The 22,873-nt window shown below is 32.7% G+C and overlaps 1 protein-coding gene across 1 annotated transcript; it reads left to right on the forward strand.

Moving 5' to 3' along the window:
* Positions 1-1,239: 1,239 nt before the first annotated feature.
* LOC127712807 (mucin-2-like) lies at positions 1,240-15,917 on the forward strand. The gene is made up of 9 exons (XM_052219417.1): positions 1,240-1,272; positions 1,613-2,645; positions 4,774-4,886; positions 9,087-9,232; positions 10,645-10,790; positions 11,737-11,809; positions 12,304-12,478; positions 14,842-14,983; positions 15,727-15,917. Exons 1-9 carry the CDS (start codon positions 1,240-1,242, stop codon positions 15,786-15,788), a joined length of 1,923 nt encoding a protein of 640 aa, XP_052075377.1. The 3' UTR covers positions 15,789-15,917.
* Positions 15,918-22,873: the final 6,956 nt, after the last annotated feature.

A 22,873-nucleotide genomic window follows, 5' to 3' on the forward strand; every position in this document is an offset into this window, starting at 1 on the left:
GCTTTTTAGAATAAAAAAAAAAGTATAAGGGATATTTGCAAGTATTGATGGCACATGAAATTAACACAATTTCCTTGTGTTCATTCGAGAGATTCATGGATTAATAGAAACGTTGTGAATATAAATGAATACCGATCCCATATGTATAAACAATTAAAATCTAAAATCAATCGATTGCATACAAATTTACAATAATGTTTCATTAGCTACGTGGTTGACAACAAATCAAAATATAACTTTTTTTTATTGCACCATATATTTATAAAAGCAAAACTGTGAAAAAACATACTCAAAAACATCGATAATTTATTATTGACTTGCAAGTCAATAATTCAACTCATGTTAGTCCAAATTCATGCAAACTTTATTTTAACCCTTCACAATGATGAGTTACGCATAGGGTAAGCATTGAAAAGTGAGCCAAGGCAGCCAATGGGAAAATCCTTTTCGTTTACTGGTTCTGCCTACAAAAGTGATTCAAATAAGGTAAAACGATGATTTACATATTTTTTAATCTATGGCATGAAATCAAACAGACATAGAAAAAACGTTATTATTTGATTGCAAGTGCTTGCCAGGGTATCTATATTTTATTATGTTTATGTTAACATCAGGTCATTTGACGGAGTCGATGGTTACTTATAGCTTTTTACATCTACGCTCGTTGCTTTGGTATGTGATGAATATTTGTTTCATTGGCTATCATACCAAATCTCCGTTCTGTATTTTAAAGTTAATGGCTTAGCGATTACCTACTAAAGCAAATGCATCTTTTTTTAGATAAATAGTTCTCTCCGGGCACTCCTGTTTCCTCCATCAATTAAAAATGACCGCCACAAAATAGCACAATAGTGTTCAAAGTGGCGTTAAACACCAATCAATCAATCAATCAATTTTCTGATACGAGTTCACTGATAGTGGTTTGTACTCTATTCGATTTGTACTTTTTTTTTATATTTTGACAAAATGATGACCAACACGATGATTAACAAACGCCTGTTGCATCAGCCACTTCATGTATCTGTGTGCCTGTAACACACTTTAAGTACATATGATTAAGTAGAAGGAACCCTTTCCTTGAAACAAAATCTTCTACAACGTTTCATTATAATCACATGGTCAAAACATTTCAACTGCCTAAAACAGAACCTGTTTTCAAGGTTTATTGACATGCTAGTTCCTATAAATAATCAACCACTTTAATTTCAGATATCAGAAACAGGGATTTCTAACAAAATCATGGTAGCATCAACAACTTTTATCTTATCTCTGGTAAGGAGCTCTATTGTTTTTTCTACGTAAAAAGATATTAAGGTATATTTTAATGCACTAAATGAATTTCGCAATACTATTCATTTTAATATGTTGAGAAATGCTGAAAAGCATAACTTTTTGAAGCATTTTGTTTAATTCAAGACATTTTGATATCAATCTTTATTATAAGTCTGGTTGAAACATTGTTGACCTTGTATTCCGGAAACATAGTTTAAAATTTTACGTAAGAGTTATTTTCTTTTTAATACAGATAAGTGGCTTTCGCACGGTTTTAAAGTACGGACGTTTTTAAATATATCTGTTCATTTCTAAAATTGATATGATTATTTCGTTTCAGTTTTTATGTTGTACAATAGCTCAAACCACTCCAAATGTGACAACCAAGGGACCAGTCACTAAATCAACGGTGCTGCAATCAACAGTAAAGTCAACAACAGTGATACCATCAACAGCAAAGTCAACAACAGTGCTACCATCAACAGCAAAGTCAACAACAGTGCTACCATCAACAGCAAAGTCAACAACAGTGGTACCACCAACAGCTACGTCAACTACAGTGCTACTATCAACAGCAAAGTCAACAACAGTGCTACCATCAACAGCAAAGGCAACAACAGTGCTACCACCAACAGCAAAGTCCACAACATTGCTACCATCAACAGCAAAGTCAACAACATTGCTACCATCAACATCAAAGTCAACAACAGTGGTACCACCAACAGCAAAGTCAACAACAGTGGTACCACCAACAGCAAAGTCAATAACATTGCTACCATCAACAGCAAAGTCAACAACAGTGGTACCACCAACAGCAAAGTCAACAACAGTGGTACCACCAACAGCAAAGTCAACAACAGTGCTACCATCAACAGCAAAGTCAACAACAGTGGTACCACCAACAGCAAAATCAACAACAGTACAACCATCAACAGCAAAGTCAATAACAGTGCTACCATCAACAGCAAAATCAACAGCAGTACAACCATCAACAGCAAAGTCAACAACAGTACAACCATCAACAGCAAAGTCAACAACAGTACAACCATCAACAGCAAAGTCAATAACAGTGCTACCATCAACAGCAAAATCAACAACAGTACAACCATCAACAGCAAAGTCAACAACAGTACAACCATCAACAGCAAAGTCAACAACAGTACAACCATCAACAGCAAAGTCAACAACAGTGCTACCACCAACAGCAAAGTCAACAACAGTGCTACCAACAACAGCAAAGTCAACAACAGTGCTACCATCAACAGCAAAGTCAACAACAGTTCTACCATCAACAGCAAAGTCAACAACAGTGCTACCATCAACAGCAAAGTCAATTACAGCACCAGCAACAAGAACACTTTTTATAGAATTTAGTGAGTTTATGTACAAACAACATTTAGACATCCCTCCCAACATTTCATGAAACAAACAATTTTGAATTGAAATGTCTTGAGTAATATTCAATTCTCCAAACATATAAGCTATGGAGTAATTAAACTAAATCCGTTGGAGGCATAATTATTTTACATACATACATGTAAACCTGTGAAAACATGGCTTATTTATAAGTTGAACTTGACATACTATACAACTATATATCTCTGGCTAATTGTGACTACTCATAGGTCGATTTTTTGGTCATTTTATTATTTCAATTTGTGCTTACTTCTGATCGAAAGTGTTTATCGCTTTCAAATTAATTTTAATATTTTGTTCATATGTTTTGGAGTTACACCACACTCCAATGTTAAGGGAAAAGAGTTGAGTACACAAACTCATGTTTTACCCCGCAACATTGAAGTACAATTGAACAAATATTTTTCCCATTATCTTAGGTTTGTCGTACCAAAGTTGTGAATAACGTGCGACCTCCAACAATGAGCAAACAAAATCAATACTTTACATTTTGCTAGATTAGACGTATTTAAAATCAAACGGTAACCAAAATCGTTGAAAATATTGTTGAATTGTTCTCAGTTTCAAACAAATTAGGATAAACAACCGATAGTAGAAAATGTGGACCTTCAAATTATGAATGTATTTTGTATATTGAGGAAGGAATAGCCTTTTTATCGTAAATCCTGGCTAGCATAAAATGAAGAAAAAAATTTGTATGTATTTATATCCCGCATTTTGTTGGGTAAAAAACTGTATTTACTTTTTTTAATGGTATATTTCTTTTTACGAATTTCTCGGTAGATAGAATTCTGCGAAAACGAATCTACGGAAATACAACTGTTTTCAGTTTACATATAAAATGTATATTATCATCGGAAATAGAGTTTTTTTATATTGACCGTAGTATACATGGTATATATAAATATAAATATTATACGAAAAGAAGCAGAGCGTCCATTATTTTAAAAATAGAAACAAGGCTTCAGTAACATGGTACACCCTTTGAATCACTTGATTGTAATGACCAATGGAAAAAAAAGAATGCTACACGTGTAATATATTTAACGGTACAATGAATCAATTTGTAGAACACTTGACGATTTATACATATTACCTTCTCCTTTGGGGTCGAATCAGGAAAAAGATACTTGGCGAGCTTATTGATTAATATTCAAAATTTCTCTGGAGACTATATACAAACAAGCGTTATCGTTAAAATGAAATACCGACCAAAATAGAATTATTTTCGTTGGAATTTTAGAACAAGCAAACCAATAACATTAATTTCACAACAAACAGATAACTTCATGCTATTTCAGACCAGAGTATACATAAAATTAGAAGATGTGGTGAGCACATATAGATGAAACTTCTAACAAATACACGAACAATCATATCTTATATGTTCGTCCGTTAAGCATGTATCCCTGATCATGAAATAAATTATTAGACTCAGTTTTAAAATTTACGTAAATACGCCATCTCATGAATTGCTATGAAACCTTCGTGCAACTAGAGTACGATAAATTGGTTGATGGACTGCATATGAAAATCGTCAATGTTGACCTTTGAGTTACTTTTTATCGAAATCCTGGACTTCAAAATCTCTTTAAAATGATGCGTTATTGTTACTGAAATTTTGATAGTTCTTGTGATACATTTATGTACGTGTATCCTTTTCATACATGTATGTACTTTTTTTCTACAGAATATTGTTAAATCAGATATTTTTGCGAGCATTTATTATTCCGATTATTGAACAATGGACAAGAATTAGAGATTGATTATTACATGTATGATTGTAGGAAATGCTTCATACAAATGATGTAATGAAAATTCTAAATGCGAGTTATTTGCAAAACCTATCGCATGGCAATTTGGGGAAGAATAGAACTATCGCAAAAACTGCTGAATTAACTTATTCTGTTTGCTTTATCTCGGAAAGAAGGAAAGTTATTTATATACTTTTATATGCAGCTTCACGTGTTCTAGTTGAATTTAAAATTTCATAAATTTCCGTGATATTGCCCGTTTAAATACGTACTGGTGTGATCTTTTTAATTATTCAAACATTTCAGATAAATATATGATTTGGTTTTTCAGAATGTGCAGCTAACGGTTTTATCACAGACATATCGGGCGTGGATAAGGGGGATGTTGTGCTCCTTAATGGTTCTAACTATTGTCACTTAAATGAAGCAAATTGTGACTGGAAGGTAAGAAAATGACATTTACAGCAAAACAAAATGTTGAATAGTTGAATGTCCTTTATGAGACTAGAGTAAGACAAAAACCTGTAGACATTAGTAATGGTATAAATCCATTTAATTTTGTCAATTTTAATTTTGTCAAGGAACAACTTTCTAAGTGTTAGAACGAGTCAAATCAAATTACTTTCGATTGCCTTGGATCTTGAGGGTAAAACTTTTTCGACTGTATGGTCAAAGTGAGGTTAAATTAAACACAAACAGCTGCATCACGAGCACAAGGTACGGACTTCCTTTTTTATATTCAATTTGATGCAAAAATAAGATTTTAATATTTTAATATTTTGAAACGGCACTAAATAAAAGTAATTGGACCTGCAGAAGAAAAACAACTGCATATAAAAATTGTTTCACTTTCGATATTAGAAGTCCCGTTGATGAGCTAGGTAAAGGCGGTCTGAAAATATTCAAATTAGAAAGTAAGCTTCGTAATTCTAGTTTTGGGGAGGGTTGAGAGCGAACCAATATGTTTAACCTCGTCACATTCTTTGTGTGCCGGTCCCAAGTCAGGGGCCTGTAGTACGGTGGTTGTCGTTGGTTTTTTCTTTCATATTTGTAATTTGTAAATTGTTTTGTTATAAATTAGTGCATTAGTTTTTTTTTTGTTTGAATTATTTTGCTTTGTTTATGTCAGGCCTTTTAAACGGGTCGGAAACTCTAGATTTCCTGACGTCAGAATATATTTGCATAGTAATTTCCTAAATTGAAGGCAAACATGGCCTTGAAAAACTGACCAATCGACTTAACGAACTAAAATGCATTATGGGCTTCTACCACTTAAAAACACGTGGATTTAGTGAAAAAAACTGTCAACTAATATAGTGTCTGGGACTCTCATAATAAATGTTTTTGTTCAGCGAATGTGTTTAATGTAAAATATATAACATAATCTTTAATTTCCATGCTCAGATTAAAAAATATTGTTCACTGGCTTCACGGTTCGACTTTTTTTTCGCCTTGTAAAAGTAGTTGAACAGGTTTTGTTCATTGTTATTCATTGTACCTGTGCATTACTTTCACGGCGTGAAACAGTACAATTTCCAATGAAGTGATCAATGTCGAGTATACAAATCATTTGAGCTCTTTTAAACCTGTATAATGCCATTAAAAAACATTGCTGCTTCGAAAAACACAAAGAACTGCTCTGAAACACTGCTTAATTTCAAGCATGTTGTCGTGGCGTTACAGGCTGCCCGGCAATATGTATGTAACGACAGAAGCAGACTAATCTGCACTGGATGTGTAAACTTTTTATCAGGACCTGATCTAATAGTGAGTACATCATAATACCGGTACTCAGTATTCTAAAAAAAAAGTGTTAGAAAAAGCGGGGGCGGTAAATAGCTTAACACATCTATCGATGTAGTCCGTCTGTTGCTAATTTTATCCTAAAAATACCTAAGAGATATGTGTATCGTTCGGCTGCTGTCCTATTGACTCATGTGCAATATCTTCAGTCATTTAAATCCTTTGGATCATAATTGGTGCCATGTTGCCCATTTCGGTTTGCTAAATCGTGCTTTGTATATAGAAATAAGAGGATGAGGAATGAGTTCCAAATGAGACATCTCTCCATTCAAGACACCATCTAGTAAAGACTCAATAAAGTAAACAATCATAGAATCAACGCTGTAAAGTAAGCTATAAAAGGACCAAACATGACTAGTGTAAAACAATTCAAATTCGAAAAAACAGCGGCCTAATTTATATACTAAACGGGAAGAAAAATTATCCAATAAATAAGAGAAATATAATAGGTTTAGATCCAACGCTGCATTTTTCACAAAACACATCAACGTGAACCTCCTTGTAGCACATACACATGGATAGCATCATAAATTATTTTATTAAGATTGGCAAATATCCGAGTCCGTTAAAAATATCAAAAATTCCAATAATTACATTAGATGAAAACGAATTTGCAAAGACGAAAACAAAACGAAGCTACAGTTGCTTGCAATGATTGAGGAAAATATTGATTCATTACTTTCAGAACAAAAGGAACAGTTTGAAGTAGAAAAAAGTCAAAAAGACTGAAATACGCTAAAAAATCAATACTGTCTTATAGATTTTGTTAACAATGTCAAACAAGAATTAAGAAAATGTCTCAAGCAGTTTTGTCGAATTATGATAGATGATGTAGTTTTATACATGTTCTGTACCTGTCAAATTCTAAATATACAAATATTACACAGTATTTTACAGTAAATATCTCATAATGGAATACCAATCTTTCTGAAAGGTGTTTGCATATAAAAATAAGAAGATGTGGTATTATTGCAAATGAGACAACTATCCACCAAAGTTAAAATGAAGTGGATGGCAACCGTAATACCCTCAACAATGAGAAAAACCCATACTCTATAGTCAGCTATACATGTAAATGGCCCCGATTGATGATTACATATGCTTTATTTCTTTACCACAAATTAATAAATACATTCCCTTCCTCGATTTAAATGATTTTTTAATCGTAAAAGAAGGTACAATATCATAACATCAATTTTATGAAAAGCTGTGATATTTTAGTGACCCCATCAGATATTTGACACACTCTAAGTCTTCCCCTTTTAAAGAACACAAAATTCAATGATCCTTTATTTTTGTAACTATCTAAATGAAAGTTGCTGGCCTCAAGAATATTTTGACGGCTAGCTTCACACTAGTAAGTTTGTCTTATGGCTAAATGTGTTTTCACTGTTGTTTCTTGTAGAGGAATACCTGAATCTCCGGGTCATCATCAATCATATTAATGGCTATGTTTCGGGTAATTCAAACACTCGTTTCTTCGCATAGAAACAACTCTTCGTCTTAATCTGAGCATGAAACGAATACTTTAAATCACGAACTACATGTGTATAAATGTGGATACAAAAAGTGAAAATCTAAGCAAAATTGTTAATCCCGCAATGCATAAAAAAATGTGTCGTATTTCAGTAAATAACACGTGTTCTCGGTTGATTGTAAACACGTTGTAGTCCATCATGCATTGTTACTCATTTTGTGGATTGGTCAAAAACCCAAGGTAAAAAAAATTCGTCATACGTAGATAAACAATTACATGTGCGAGGATATAAGTATGCTAATTTATGCATATCCATATAAGGTAGTGTTCCCGACCTGTTAAAGCGAACCACACTGTTGGTTTTTCTCATTGCTGAAGGCCGTACGATGGCCTTTTTAACTATGGTGAATAAGTGTCTCGTTGGCAATTATACCACAGCACATCATTTGTTTTATCCAAATGATAAAATGAGAAGGAGTGCACCAATCAGAAGTTGTTTCAAGAATCGATACGTTATTCCAATATAATTTCATGACAGCAACATAACAATTCAACCACAGTCTGAATATATAACGCCTACGGTTTGCATTAGAGACAAATTCAATCAAAGTAATGTAAAATGAGGTAAAAGGTATCTTTGTACCAAAACTAAAGAAGAGTTTGTGCATCCATTATGTTACTTCATAACCTTATTTATTACTATCAAGACTATTTGCTCCCTTTCGTATACTTTCCTTTCGTTGAAATTTGGTCGGTTCCTTCATCAAATGTTAACTACTGAGACAATTTGATATATAAAAATATATCATGGTTTGATTGCCGATGAGTCAACTCTTCACAAGAGAACAAATAACACAGAAATAAATAAATATAGGTCACCGTACAGCCTTAACAATGAGTTAAACCCATACCGCATAGTCAGCAAATAAAGGCCCCGAAATGACAAAATGTAAAACACTTCAAACTAGAAATCTATCGGTCTGATGTGTGTACAAAATAATGAACGAAAGACAAATATGATATACAGCAACAGAATGTGGCGGGAATAAGCTAGTCTGAAGGCACGCCAACTCTCCCTAACTCCGGACAGTGGTGTAACATTACAACATGAGAACATACTATAAAGATTAGTTGAAAAGGGCTTAATTCATCAGTTTGATGAAAAGCGGAAGTACTGCTAACAAAAGAGTAGACGTGGCAGGGTACTTATACATCTAAACAACAACAAAAAGGCACGAAGTACAAATATGAGAGTACTCGCAGTTACTGATAGCTAGTTCAAAGTCAATAACAACAAATAAAACAAATCTTGCATCTAAGATGTGCATATTTTTATCATATAAATATTTTTCTATTTTTATTAGAATAAGACAAAACTTAATGTACTACATGTGCAGGGCGAAAGCAGTTCAAATATAGCTGGTGGAAAGAATGCACATTTTTATCAACTGGAATGTAAAACCGCCGGTGCATTTGTAGCATCAGCTAACACGAGTATGCAGATAGCAATGTAAGAAAAAAAAATATCATAAAAGTTATAATCTTTCTGTCGTTAGTTTGTGTAAAATTTAAAATTTTTATTTAATTTTTTTTCAATTTTAAATAGTTGAGTAAAATAGAGACAGACGATTTTTAAGTGATAATAAAAAATCATGTCAAAGAAAATACAGACCATACAATTGCAAATTAAAAAGACGAAAGACAAACAGTCATAAAAACACGACACGAAAACAAACTAATTTTAAAAAACCGATTAATACGAACCAAACAAGCACCTGGGGTTAGTTATCCCAGTTGCTGTTGAAGGGTATGCAACAGCTCGTTGAGTGATTCGTAAATAGTATGTTGAAGATTAATATTTCTGGCATTCTCCGGCATGCCTTCTTTTGCCTGTGTTAGTTAGTATTTCTTTCACTTCCTTTTTTTTTGTTTATTATCATTTCAAAAGTGTTTTTCGAATATAGAATTGTGTGTTGATGTATGATCTTTACTTGTAAAATTTGCTAACATCGTACTGTGACCTATAATGGTTTACTTTTATAAATTTTGACTTGGATGGAGAGTTGTCTCATTGGCACTCATACCACATCTTCTTATATCTTTTTGGACTCTTTACACGCAATACACTCTTGTGTGTTGGTTGGCGAATGTATACAGATTTCCGAATATCATTTATTGCATTTATGTGTTGATGAGAAGTCGTTTCAATGCAAAAGACCTTACATCACATTATACTTAAGACTTTAATGTTTCTTATTATACTTTCAAAAACAACACATTTAAAAATATTTACACAGTAGATTTACTAACAAAATCGAGTTTGAAAAATATATCTTCACATGGCGGTTTAATGGTGTCGCTGGCTTTACTCCTTTCTATGATAATGACAAACTCTTCTGGATTTTATCGTCACAGTCAATAGTGTTGTACTAGTAAATCATCACAAATTGAGAATTACTTATGGAAAAATATTAAATTATTCCATATCAATGTCGAAATCAGTTCGAGATAGTTTAGAAACATATGAGATAAGTGGGTTCTGTAGAATTAAATGCGATACAATGTCATTTTAACGTAAATCGTATTTGTCGAGTAAAAAAAAAGTATGTTTAAAATGTAATATCGGAAATTGTCTTAAAACTTGCATATGTTTGTATGTAACGGAGTGGTGTCAGTTAAATCCCACCCCCGTTAGTGCCTAAATGTATAGTTCAACCAAAACTATCGATATGCATGCACAAACTGAAATAATGCATAAACCATGGTATATGGGTTTTTTTTAAAGCGAAAGACACAAGATAGTTTTGTAATACAAATCTAGGAAAACTTGCTAGTAGTGTAAACATGCTCTTCTTTTTCGTGCATAGATTTGATAACTGAACAAGAGAAGAATTACAATGCACATTACATGATATTTTTTAGTCCAGCACCAACAGATTTTAGCCAAGAAATCAAGAAACCTACTGAACCAACCAAAACCATCAAGCTGGTCATTACAGACAAAAATGGGACCCCGGCAACAACAGTTCACATTGGCGATCCATTATTGTTAAAAATAACTGGACCAGGTAGCATATTGTATTGCAAATTGTAAATGCCGACTCAAATATCGATCAATAATATAATTGCAACATATTTTGAGAAAATCTGAAATATTGCAAAATGTCCTATCCTATTTTCATCAGAAACCTGTGATGAAATAATTTTTTATATAGTTCAATCACATATTATTTTATATTAAAGTTCATTATAATAATTTGTTATAATTTAGTAAACAAAATGACGCAAAAAGCTATTTTCATTACTTAAATTGTCATAATGTTACAAAGTATTGCTAATCAGAAGACCACTTAGAAATACTTAATGTATAACTTAACCACACACGAGTCTTAGGTCAATCTGGTAAAGATTAATGATGTCAAATTCAAAGAGAAATTTTAGGTATAAGTCAAAAAGACAGCAAACCAACGACATACACACACTTAACATAGTATATATCAAAAAATTATCTTCCACGTTACATGTAGTTAGGTGTCTCTAGTAAAGACGCATTCAACCTGAATATAGATTGCCAGTATCTCGTGAGGCTGAAATTAATTTTCACAACGATAAAAATAAGTTATGATTGAAAATATGCATTATATTAATTTCAGTTTGACGGGAAGTCATAATACAATTTAGAAAAATATATATATTTATATATATATTCATAATTTACAAACATTAGTATTTCAACATGTAAGTCATCGAGTCTGTGAATCAGTCAACATAGAACAATTTTACCTTATCACGTTTTACACGTGTATCAAATACATATATGTTATGAATATCGACATATAGGAACAAAATCGACCGTTTACAAATATTTGCCAATCGACACAATATTGTGATTATAAATTTACGTAACCCGTGTCTGGCGAAGATGAAGTGAAAACAATGGTCGTCTAAATGCATCTACGTAAGATGCACAATCCTCCGCGAATAACGTAGAACATTTTTTTTTTTATTTTATAGCTGATTATACAATTGAACCTATTAATTGTACTGCTTCCTCGTCTTTGGATAAAGATTACGTTCTGTGGACAAAGTAAGTTTCTGTCATGTATTCTTTAATTTTTCAATGCAATTACCCTGTAAATCAAAGGATTTGATGTTTAAACCTTTGCTCATTGTCAAATAGTTTTATAAACATTAGAAATGTGACAATGGTACAATAGTACGTCAATGTATAGGGCTTACTAAGGCTCAAAACATATTGTTCAAATGGTGCCTTTCCTTTCTTTATCTGGAAGATGCAAACTAATGCAATTAAGTGCGTAAATGCATAGCGATTTATGTATATTTAAAAGAAAATGACCAAAGATATTTACCATACATATATTAAAAACATTTTTTTACTTATGGGAAGATTTCTTATATTTACAGAAGATTTGACTGAGCAAATAAAAATAATAGTTTTTATTATAATTTCAAACGAAGGTTTCTGTGAATTTTCATTTATGATTGATTTACTTTCATTTACCTGCTAAGATAAAATAATCGCTGAACAACAACAAAGACAGATACTTTTTTTTCTTTCAGCGATTCATGTTCTTCAAAGGATACAGCTGTGATCGAAAATGACTGGAAACACAACAAAACAATTCCTAATATTGTTTCGATATCAATGTATGGTTTTCGTTTTGTGAAATCAAACACAGTGGTGGTAACATGTTCTGCCTTGTTTTGTCCAAAAGGGGTGCAATGCTCTCTAAAAGTAGGTTACCTTAAATTATGTTTATTTGAATTAAGAATTTCACATTTTAGCTCACCTGGCTCAATTTTAACATACACAGACAGAGAAGACGACCGTTTCCTTCTAGTACTTTTGGTTTCATAGGTAACCGGTCAATAACAGAAGTCAAACAAGTTAGCGTAAATATCAAGATGATCAAAGTACAAGTGTTTTGAAAGATCGGTCATTTTAATCCTTTCTAATCACTTGGCGTTCGGCGTCTGTCGTCGTCCGTCGTCTGTAACTTTTACAAAAATATATTTTCCTCTGAAACTATTGTTTCAAATTTAACCAAACTTGACCGCTATCATTATTCGGGCATTTCGTTTAAAAACGTGTGTCTAATGACCTTGACACCATCCAAGATGGCTGATGTGGCTAGATATAGAACATAGGGGTAAAATGTAAGTTTTGTCGATTTTTGTGAAAACTGATATAGAGAAAATCTGTCAAGGGCATAAATGTTCAGAATGTTGAGCTCTACCAATTGTTCATTGACGTCAAAACTGTCAGGCGACTTTTTATATGAGCTATTACCCTTAAACGACAAATTTTACCTTTTATTTTCATTTTTGCCTTTTATCTTGAAAACTATAATAGATGGAGAGAAACTTTAAGTTGCAAAAAACTTGAAGTTGCAAAAATTATCTGCAAGATAAAATCTACGAATTAGTATGACTTGGTTGAAATCGACAGTCGACTCCTAATAAGAGTTATTGTCATTTGATGACAGTTTTTTAATAATTGTTTGCGTATTTGCCTATATTTTAAACATTTTAATAGATAGATAGAGACTTAAATATGCAAAACCGATCAATAAGACAATAGCTTAATTTAAGACCAAATGGAGGAAATTTTCCGACAACTCTTAATTGGAGGTATTGTCCTTAAGTGACGATTTTTACATTTGTTTTTTTTTTTTTTTTTTGCATTTTGCTTTATATGATAAAAATTATAATAGATAACTAGAAACTTTGAATAACAAAAATGATCAACAAGGCAAGATCCACTAACAAGTCATTTTTTTCCATATAGTTAGTAGACTGTCACTCTACAAGAGTGATTGCCCTTAAATGAGGAATTCTTAACCTCTTTTGTGTTTTGAGCAAACACTAAAGAAGATAGAAAGAAACTAAACAGACAAAATGATTCTGCAAGACAAGATAAAAAAAAGAATTTTTTGTCATGAACTCTATTCTTGTCTACAATGTTGGAGAGAGTCCATCTTTGATTATGCAGATACACCTTGTTTAGCAACATAGGTTCTTTGGAGCCTCTAGTTATATCTTTTATATGTTTTTATTTCAATTTCAACTATTAGAAATTTCTAAACGGTATCATGTTTAATTAAAGCAAGAAATGTACTATAACATGTATAACTATGACATTTGTGTCAGCTTTCTAAAAATGTTGTTTTTTGTATAAGACATTTATTTTCAAAGCAGAATCAATGTTTGTTTTCCCCATAATTATAATATCTGTGATTATATCATCCCACATCCCTTGGTTAAGAAGAACTAGATCTTGATCAGATTAGAAAATATTGTCAGGATGTGTCTTAATTGACAGATACCGACGTGTATCAAACTTTTTTTTAATTTATAATCGTTAAATTCTCAGATGATACATGCACCCTGAAACCTATTACTTTAGCAAAATTAATGTGGACGTTAAACATGTTTGCAAGGTAGTTCTGTTACTGATATTTTGGTTTAGAAGGACCCAACGTTCTCCAGCGTAGCAGCGGATAACCTGTATTCCAAAATCACAAAATCAAAATTCAGATTCATCACTCAACAACTTCATGTTTACCTTATACTTTTAGCGGGCGGGGGAATCATTAGTGAGCAGTAACTCACAGATTCATTTGTTGTTGAGGTTTTAATTGTTCGTTTTCTAGAACGAAATATATCGTCAACCACACGTAATCAAAGTACATTTTCATGTAACCAGTATCAATAAGGTGATATGACATGAATCCCATTGAGACAAGTTTCCACTAAAACCAAAGGGTCAAGAAGGAAACAACTATACAGCAAAACGCAAGGCTTTTACAATTGATTGTTATAGTTGGTTCTTATCTTGTGCTTTTTCACCACTGTCCCAGGTGTCCAGGTTAGTTGAAAAGTTGGGCTTTGCATTTTGTATGTTTTTGACCCAAGTCAGGAGCCTGTAATTCAGTAATTGTTTTCTCGTATTTCAGGTTTACGGCAATGCGACACCAGCTGTAAGGTTTATATATACGGGAATGTGTTCTGTAGATACCATTCCTAGAGTTGTAATATTAGATTTAATCTTTTGTTTCTTTTGTCTCAGCTTGTTTTTTCTTTATTTATGAAATTTAGCCATGCGTTAATGTTAAACCCACTGTAAGCAGTAGAAGAAAAAGAAATGCCGGCGTACAATCGGAGAATGGTTACCTAAAGGAATCTGTGTCAACTTCTTTCACTGTTGTTGACAATAGAATGGACACAAGCGGTTGTTCAGGTATTTCATTTACCCATTCAAAGTAATCTATTTAAAGATAGTTCATTCATATCTCATTGCAACGAATATGCAAAGAAAATACCTGTCACATTCAATTGCCTTGTTATAATCATGAAACCACGTAACTTCGTTAATTTGACACAAATACAGGTAAATGAAAAGCAGACTTCATTTTTGGATAGCATTAATAATAGTTACAAAATAATGTTATCTTATTACCAACCTTAAGGTAAAATAGCATTCAATTGCATATATTGCTTACGTTAATACAGAGAGAGAATAAAACAACATGTATTAAACGTATTTCTGTGCAGTAGTGTAATTCCACGTTTTAGCCAATTTTAATGATATATTTCAGGTTGGTAGAAATTCCTCTTTATATAAATGTATTATTCCTGTTGGAAGATAATACTATTTAGACATGTTAAAATTGATTTAAATACACATGTTGATTCATACTATTTAAGCAACAGAAGTGTTTTTTTTTTTTCGTTTATTTTTTAATAGCCATTGTCCCCGAGGCTAATTTAAATCCTGCTCCAAAAATGGTGTGAGCGTAGGAGCTCATGAAGTGTAGGCAGTAAATTGACTTTACCTTTTTCAACAAACATTTTTTAAGGACTTGATTACTTCCTATCACACTAATGCCAAATTCAATGCGAACTTAGTTATGATTACAACATATTTCTACGCTTTAATATGAATCAAAAATGTTTTCATTTTGTAAAACTTTTTAATTTCAGGAACATTTGTGAGTGTTTTTACGTATGGAACAATATTGGCACTGATGTTAGCGCTCAAATGAAACAGTGACTAACAATTCACAATGGAGATGAAAAAAATAAAATCAAAATTAGCATATTTTGTTTTCATCTTGTTGTCCATATCATGTATTTATTTGTAATTTAAGTGTTGTTGAATAAATTCATGTGAACAAATGTGCTGTTAAAATAATCGACTAAAGCCGAACGAGCTCTTGAACAGCTTTGACGAAATATTACACACGACATTTGAGTAAGATCAATGAGCAAGGGTATTATTATTTCTATACTGCCGCTCCAAAAAAAGGGTTATTATACAATTATTGAATGTTGATGAGGCAAATATGTGATTTTATTGACTTCAGAAAAGAAACAATTACATTCACTGAGACTTTCTAAAATTTAGAATCAATCTTCATGTTGGCATTTTATACTTCGTGATGTGTTTTTATATCCTTCAATATACTCATCAGGTTCTTCTTTAGCGAGGACAGGGGTATCAGTTGTGAGCAATAGTTCACAGTCAAACTTGACACAATGTGTGCATTTTTGTTTTTTAGAAATTATTTTGTTTTCATTACTGCATTGTTAATTCAAAAATAAGTATGATCGGATTGCCAGATAAACACGATCGATCGGAACAATCTTGATTTTAAACCACCAACTGTATTTCTATTTTATCATACCTTCGTCGTGTAGTAGATGAAATTGCAAGCCAATGGGATTGATTGATTGATTGTTGGTTGCTTAACGTCCAGTGGCAAATATGTCATGCATATTCAGGTCGAGAACAAATTAACAATAAATACAATGGGTAGGTTCTGTAATAGGGGCTTCCGAGATTAAGGTCGGATAAATTTAGACTGTCACGGGAAATGAGGATATATTGGATAGGGACAGACATTTAGCCTTGCAACAGGTCACCTACGGACCCCTCAAAGAGTTGTTGCAAGGGTTCTTAACGTGCAGAGAGCGTGGCACTCTCTTCACACGAGGCATCGGATTTAACGTCCCCATTCTGACCGGACGTGGCTGCAAATTTGTACATCCCGCACAGCCAAACGGACGCCCCACTTTAGCAAGGGTTTTACTGCCGGTTGGAGGAAGACCAATGGTGACCATACTTCTATTCCCTAGTCACCCCGGGGGGGGCAAGCCAATGGGTTGAAAAAGGCTATGTGTTTGGTATATTGTTGAGTGTTATATATTTTTGTCAACATGTAAGAAGAAGTATGAATTTGAATGGAACACACTTTATTATTCCAAAGAGTGAAAGTTTCAAAGGTTTAAGATTTTAAAATTTTTAAAAACTTAAACAAATACTTTTTTTTTAACCTTAACTACTCGCAATCTAATAAAACTGTAAGTTTTTAGTATCGTTTAGAATTATTTGTACAAAATTCTGTAGAATTTCGTTGCCAGTTACATGGTTGCGATGCAAATTACCTATTGGTTATAAAGAACCAATTTCCCTTTTCGTATTCCGGTATATGGTCTATGTACTATTCATCAATATTAAGGTGTCTCACAGCTTTCAACAATCATGTAAATGTTACATATATCCATATCATCAAAATCACTGAGATAAACTCCGTGTTACACAAAACTAATCATGAGTGAACAAAATGTGCTTAATAAACACACGTTTATCCTATAACACTGAGAGTGTAAGAATGGTTAACATCATGATTATGTAACATAAAAGCGTGATCTAGAACATGGTCAAATTTGCAAATATGAGTAAAAATATTATAACAAGCTGCAATACATGTAATTAGTTTAAAACAACAGGAAAATTAGGTCAATAATAAAGCTACCGTAAGGGTAAGTCGTGCAACAGATTATAGTACACAAACAAGATTAGGAATTAAAAATATACAACATAACATCGAAACACAAGTAGAACAATGGAAACTAATCTAAGATACCAAAAGCGCTTTTCGTCTACATCAGACTTATCATTGGCACCCGAATCAAAATAGTTGAAAGGCCAAATGAAATACGAAATTGAAGATTAAATAACAAAAATTCCAAAAAGGAGGTGAAGATTTGGGAAACAGATAAATATAGAAACAATATATACCATTTAAGAAACTTGCCTTTATGCAAGCTTTAGTCTGTTTATGAAATTTGATATCGAGGGTACATCTCTGATAGTCTGTGTTAAAGTGTTCAACCATCATAAGATATTTCAACATAGCAGCATTGACCCTTGTCTATCCTTCTAAAGTTTATGTTGATCTCTAAATCTATTTTACGATTGCTTTTGTAGTAAGTATATCCTATCGCGGCCGAATTGTCTTAGTAGTTCATCGACAGTACCACTTGCATGACAACACTTAGGTTGTGAGTTCGAATGCCGCACGTTGCAGATATGTTCGACTCCAATCTTGATTGACAGGGAGTGTCAGTTTTCCTTAGAAGGTTATCGGTTGTCTCCGTAGACTCCAGCTCCTTCCACTAATATACTGACCGATTTTAGAAACGCAACACTAGATTATTTTTTTTAATTCCCAATTTCAAATATGCAATTTTTGTAAAACACTTGTATGAACATAAATTTCATTCATTACTTCTTTGTTTAAAAGAATCTTACAGTTCGGAAGTTTAATTAATTATGTCATTTTTTATGTTCAAATCATGTGGTATGCACTGAAACCCTGGTTTCCCCCTTATCAATGGATGAGTCACCGTCGAATACAATGACTTCCTGTAACCAAGGCCAAAATGATTGTCAGAATGGTCAACCAATTCTGTTGGGCATGTTTTGAGTTCCGTTTTGTACCTTCTTATTTTATCCTTGTACCACCTATTTCAATGTGTTTTAGCAATTATGCGGTTTAACCTTTAAGGCTTCAAATGTTTTTCTGTAGTTGATTCTTTGGCATTTCAGTTAATGGGAAACATTTTTGGCATGAATTTGTCTGCCATGGCAATTGGCGATTTGATTAGCAGTTGACGTTGCGGCCATAAACATGTCTTGCAAATGACGTTACGTAATCAAAATCTATTGACGTGGCGTTGTCATTTGATATTGATCTGGTCATTGATAGTCATCAACAAATTTCGTCTACTTGTGTCGTTGTTGGAAGAACAGTTAGACGAGTTTCTGACGACAAATTGTCTGGTTACAACACATTAATGTGTTCCTGCCTGCAATACTCTTATAGGCTGAATCAGATTTGAGTTGCTCAGTCTCGGCAATATCGAGATGCAACATTTTTGACTGATTGAAGTGTGGGTATGGATGGAAAGAATTGTTTCACGAAGAAAAAACCTTAAAAAAATCATTTACGGGTTTCAAATTTCGTTTTGAGAAATGTGTGCGACTTCAATAATCCGGTATGTTGAATAACCTTAGGGAAGTCAGATATTGAATTTTTCTAAACAGATAAAGTATGGTAAGCATGAATAGTAGTTATTTGAGGATCTATCATGATTTGGTTAAAAAAAATCAACAAAATGTGTGTTGCGTATTTAACTTGACGTAACGAAAAGTATAGACAAGAAAGCTGAAAGTAGCTATACACCAACAATCAATTGATAAATCAACTGTTTATTATATGCAACTGCTTTCTCCTTTTCTTCATATTTAAAGAAAGAGAAGGATTTAGTGCAAACTTTTAGTTTTTCTTATCTTTTGAAATTGAACTTCACCATTAGTCCTTTTTAACAATTGTCAACACCTATAGTTGAGGAAGACTACGACAGGTGTGATTTGAAGGTCGTCTCAAAAATAAAACTGTAAAAAATGTTATTGATCGCATATGATTATTTTTATTGGAAATTAGACAACTAACCAACATGACGTGTATAACAGCAATTGTTGTGTACCGTACCTTATTTTGTTTATGAAGTATTTGGTTATAAAAACAAACTTATTTGTGAATTGACTGTAAAGAAAATGAAGGACTTCAATGTTTGATTTCTTTTAGACGTCGAGATGGAAAATGAAAAAAAAAATGAAAATAAACCTGTATGTTTGAAGTAGATGTTTAATTAATCAACGTTTTATGTCTGTTGACTTGGGCGGTACATGTTTCTACAATGTCTGTTAATTTTGGCTTCGGATGCTTCAATGGTACTCTTTACTTTATTTCTATTCAATTCGCCAGTTTGATGTTCAACTTGAAATCGACATTCAGCGACAATGCAATTTAAATTTCGACTATTTCTCTTTAAATTATCCGGTTTACTGTGTCGTCGCTAGACCTGCTCCCCGGCAACCAGGTGTCGTAGCTGACCAGAGGAATCTGACACAAATGCCCACAAATGAATCTTATTGCGAGATTCAGCTGGAGTACAATAAATTCATAACAAATTAGATATCAAGATTTTTAAAGGCCCTTGATGTCTCTTTTGGTTCAGATTCAGATTCAAATCGTAAGTTTTTTTTTCGTTTTCTTGCTATTTTTATGACTTCCGCACTAGGATAAAAAAAAAAATCAAACAATGCAACATATAAAACAGTTATAGTTACAGCATGGTCTCAATTTGCTTAAAGACCACCATCCCCAACCCCAAAAGTGAAAAAAAATGTAGCGCAGAAAAAAAATGGTGCCGGTAATGTTTCCAGATCATTAAGGAAACATCTCAACTTATACATGGTCTCTTCAAGCGGAGTAGTCCCTCGTAACTAAATTATCGATGTGGCCTTTTCCTTTGACCTTTAAACAAATAGGATTTTACCCCTCCATAATTGAATGTGTTCATCAAGTGAATTGAAAATCGGTTGAGAAACACAAACTCTAGCGGACGGACGTCAGTTCTGTTACAATATTCCTTCCGCAAATTTCATAAATAGCATTTCAAAAACGAATTAATCGCTATTGGCATGTGGAACAATCTGCCCTTGGCAGACTCGCTTATCTAAATACTCACATAATCATAAAATTTAAGAAGAAAAAAAGGCAGATTACGATGTGAATTGATTGCAGTAATTATTTACTTCAAAGTTTAATGAATTGTATGAATACACGTAATTAGAATGTTATACAAAAGAGAGCGAGGACTTTAGAAACGCAACACTCGATTAGTTTTTTTTAGTTTTTCATTTTAAAATACACATTACGCATGAAATTATCAATTGAATATAAAGTTTATTCAATTCTCCATCGTCTAAGATAAGTTTGAAATTCGAAAGTTGAATTGATTACGTCACGCTTAACGTTTAAATCATGTGGTATGCACGAAAATCATGTTTTTCTTTTCATTATTAGTCGTGTTTATTGTCAAAGGCAAAGACAGCTGTTAAAAATCCCTAAATGATTAACAGAAACATGAGAAAGGTTAATTAATACTGTTGGGGAAGTTTTTAGCCAAGTTTTCCCTCTTTTGATTTTGCCCATTTCCACCCATTTCAGTCTGTTTTTGCAGTAATGTGGTGTACACTGAAACCTTTATAAACAATACTAAAGTGAATTATATAGCATTTCGGCATACAACAAAAATTGCTGATGTAAATCTGCCTGCCATAACATCCAACGACAAAACTGACGTTGTAACCGTTATACTGTTTTGCAAATGACGTTGCCTAATTTGATTGAAAAGACGTAACGTTAAACTACAGTTGACCGGGTCAATAGGTGGTCACTTACGAGTTTTGACTACCTGCTCTGAAGTTTCATGGACTTAAAAGTAATTTTATAGCGCGAAATTGTTCTCAAAAGATCGTGCACTAAATTCTGTCTGTAAATTTCTAATGACTTAAAGGGGCACTAGCTGTCACATTCATGATCACCGATTTGACTAAAATTCTCAAATTTGATTTATAACATACTAAAACGAATGTTCAAATTACAATAAGTCTGAAATAAACAGTTACCACTGCATGTACTCGATAATATATATCAGAATTTCGTGTGTATTTTAGTCTAAATGCCATCTAATTAGCTTTCGAGATGACCACCGGAGGCTGCCGATTGTCATATAACCCGATATAAACATAACATAAATATAAATAAATATAAGGACCTCGTGCAATTGGAATTTTCTAGGTCTGTTTGATTTCATGTTATAGTTTAAATAAAAAGTTAATTATCGTTTTTACCTGTATAAGAATATTTTTTTTGTAGATCGAATCAGTCAACGAAATAGTTCACCTTTGTTTCACTTTCAATATTGACGTTCTTTTCCTTTTAATGGATGACCAGGATTTAAACATGCGTAACCAATCTTTAGCAATTGGGTTAAATTGAAGGTCACATGAAAACGGATTCAATGAGCTCGAATTATTTACTTGCTAGTGAATAATTCATCAGCAATGTTTCTTTGCTTATTTTGACAAAATTTAACCAAATTGGTTGCTAAAAACGAATTATTATTTCATCATTTCACTTGTATTAATGATTGAACCAAACAAATTCATATTCTAATTGTTTCATAGCTCGTAGCTAGTGCCCCATTAATTTCAATTTTCATTTTTCAGTCGTGACAAAAAGGAAACTCAACAACTTTTTACTGATCAAAACTTGGCAATGGATTAAAGGAAATGTTTAACGAGGAAGAATTTCTCAAAAAAAATCATGTATGTGCTTCTAATTTCGCGTCAAGATTTCGTGCGACGTCAAAATTTCGCGATGTTTGATTGTCTTAGGAATTTCAGGTATTGACTTTTCTATTCAAAAAGGAGTACGGGAAGCATGATAAGCAATGAAATAAATATAAGTCATGATTTGATGAAAAAAATAAACAAAATATGTGTTGCGTTTTTATAGTCCGTCAGTATAATTATATTCTATAGTCAAAATAGTGTACAACGATAAATCGAAGATGTAAACGTATAGACGTTGCGCACGATGTTGATACGAATTCCATTTTTCTACAGATTATCATATAGATAAAAACGTAGACTGGTCAGTTCGATAAAAATATAGTGATTTCTGGTTGAATTTATTACAATAGACTTGAAAATGAAGAAAAAAAGGAACCGAAATTTAAAATACCAAAATTATAACACTTAATTATCTCATTTTTACGCAAACACATAATGTCCAACGCTACATTTTGTGTGCAAAAGATCGGAGTTCCGTTTCTTTCATACCGTATTTTTTCTCCGATCATCGTAAAACTTCACAAGATTATTGCTATTGTTATAGTTATTCGCGTGTTAAAGCAAAATCAATATCAC

This window comes from Mytilus californianus, unplaced genomic scaffold (assembly GCF_021869535.1).
Source record: "Mytilus californianus isolate M0D057914Y unplaced genomic scaffold, xbMytCali1.0.p SCAF_8, whole genome shotgun sequence".
NCBI lineage: Eukaryota > Metazoa > Mollusca > Bivalvia > Mytilida > Mytilidae > Mytilus > Mytilus californianus.

Bases quoted from the DNA above. Each gene is read 5' to 3' on its own strand.
- LOC127712807 (XM_052219417.1), top strand. From the start codon at position 1,240: ATGGTAGCATCAACAACTTTTATCTTATCTCTG. The intron at 9,233-10,644 runs GTAAGAAAAAAA...GATATTTTTTAG, and splicing joins ACGAGTATGCAGATAGCAAT to TCCAGCACCAACAGATTTTA. The intron at 11,810-12,303 runs GTAAGTTTCTGT...TTTTTCTTTCAG, and splicing joins GATTACGTTCTGTGGACAAA to CGATTCATGTTCTTCAAAGG.